Source organism: Etheostoma cragini, chromosome 5 (genome assembly GCF_013103735.1).
Source record: "Etheostoma cragini isolate CJK2018 chromosome 5, CSU_Ecrag_1.0, whole genome shotgun sequence".
NCBI lineage: Eukaryota > Metazoa > Chordata > Actinopteri > Perciformes > Percidae > Etheostoma > Etheostoma cragini.
In genome coordinates, this window is record NC_048411.1 from 30,757,814 (window position 1) to 30,759,807 (window position 1,994).

Below are 1,994 nucleotides of genomic sequence, written 5' to 3' on the forward strand. Positions count from 1 at the left end.
GGTCTAGACCTGCTCTATCTGTAAATTATAGAGCGGTCTAGACCTGCTCTATCTGTAAATTATAGAGAGTTCTAGACCGAGTTTTGACTCACAGGGACGACTCTCTCCAGACACACGTTGAAGTTCTTCTTCTGGTTCATCTTCAGCTTCTTCAGCGCCACCCGGGTTTCGCCGATGAACTCGTTATGCCCAAACTTGTCTTCATCGCAGACAGACAGCCTGCAAATCAACAAGACATGAATCACACGCAGCTTCTGAGTCAAGGGAGGGCACACCAGGTGACCCGGAGGGGTGGATCGACGGTGTCTGGGGGGGCGGGGGTATCCACCTGAGGGTCTTACGCTGCATGTCATCGTCCGTCAGGCCGTGGTAGGTGAGCGTCTCGTTCCACGTCGGGTTGCGGGTGTTTCTCAAGGTCTTTGTGCGCAGCTTGTTGGACTGTTAGAAACCGGTTAGATCAGGACAGAGACATGTTTAATTCTCCAATACGTCAGTTATTAAAGGTCCCACATCAGGCTCATTCTCAGGTTCTTACTTATTAATTATAATAATGATGATAATAATAATAATAATAATAATAATAATAATGATAATAATAATGATAATGATAATGATAATAATAATAATAGCAATAACAACAATAATAATAATAATAATAATAATAATGATAATAATAATAATAACAATAATAATAATACTAATGATAATAATAATAATAACAGTAATAATGATAATAATAACAATAATAACAATAACAATAATAATAATAATAATAATAATAATAATGATAATAATAACAATAATAATAATAATAATAATAATAATAATAATAATAATAATATATACTTTTTAAATCCCACAAGGGGAAATTACATTGTACACTCTGTTGTTATTACACACAGGCCTGAACTACACACACATGCTCAGGTCCTATACATGCACTATTGGAGAGATGTCAGATTGTGGGGGGGGGGGGCTGCCCATAGAAAGGCAATCCGAGCAGTTGGGGGTTCGATGCCTTGCTCAAGAGCACCTTGGCAGTGCCCACGAGGGGAACTGGTACCTCTCCAGCTACCAGTCCACCGCCATGTACACATATACATACATACACATGTATATGGAGTTTTTGTGTTTTAATGAATGCATCTATAGTTCAGTCTGTGTTCTTATGTGTTTCTATCTTCATGTGTAATGTCTCCATATCTACTTCTTGATATCATCTCCATGCGGGGGTTATGATTTTGTCAATTCCCACCACAAGGGGTCAGGCTTGATCTAGCAGAAGGCCTGTCACCAGTCAAAAATCACCTCCCTTTCCTTTCCTGTCTTTCTTTTTTTATTACTTGGCAAGCTATTAGGGTAATAAATCTTTTAAAGGAAGTAAAAGCTGAATGTAGGACAGGTGCGTTTTTTTACCTTACTCGCCCCAGGCAGCAGATGGAGTTTGATATAAGGGTCTGCCAGTCCGTTTGAGTCCATGGGCTTCAGTCCCTGAGGAGAAACGGAGCACCGTGTCCATCACATCGGCATGAACGGCGATGAGGAATTAAGCCGAGGTGTCTTTCGGGAGTCTTAACATACACCTACACCATACAATTGCCCTGTAGTGTTAACGAACGAGGAGCGGTACCTTTGCTCGGAGGATGCTACAGTGCAGGCTGTTGCTTTCCTGTTCGTAGAGCAGACTGAACTCCAGAGAGCCCAGGGTGGCTGAAAGAGACCCAGACCAGTCGTTATGTTAGACCACAGAGACGCAGCATCCTAATCTATTGGTCCAGTATTGAGCGAGAACTCTGTCACCGGCAGCTGTGAAATGTAACCCTACAGGACAGATGTTCAGCATCAGTCAGCGTCCAATAAGAGTTGTGTTCTGGCCGCTGACAGACTCAGATTATTATTCTGACAACATTATGAAAGGATCCCTACAGAGATAGACCTTTTAGTTTAACATGAAACAGAAATCACCATCACCAAACCCACCAGACTCCATGTAA

General features: G+C 41.5%; 1 protein-coding gene across 1 annotated transcript in view; it reads right to left on the reverse strand.

Annotated features, from left to right (window-relative positions):
- The window catches only part of LOC117945072 (rabphilin-3A-like), a 23,683-nt gene that overhangs the window by 11,662 nt on the left and 10,027 nt on the right, over positions 1-1,994 (reverse strand). The window contains exons 7-10 of the mRNA XM_034872326.1: positions 1,631-1,710; positions 1,417-1,491; positions 329-438; positions 89-219 (exon numbers count right to left, since the gene is read on the reverse strand). Of these exons, the coding sequence (XP_034728217.1) occupies positions 89-219; positions 329-438; positions 1,417-1,491; positions 1,631-1,710 (396 nt within the window). The remainder of the gene's footprint in view (positions 1-88; positions 220-328; positions 439-1,416; positions 1,492-1,630; positions 1,711-1,994) is intronic.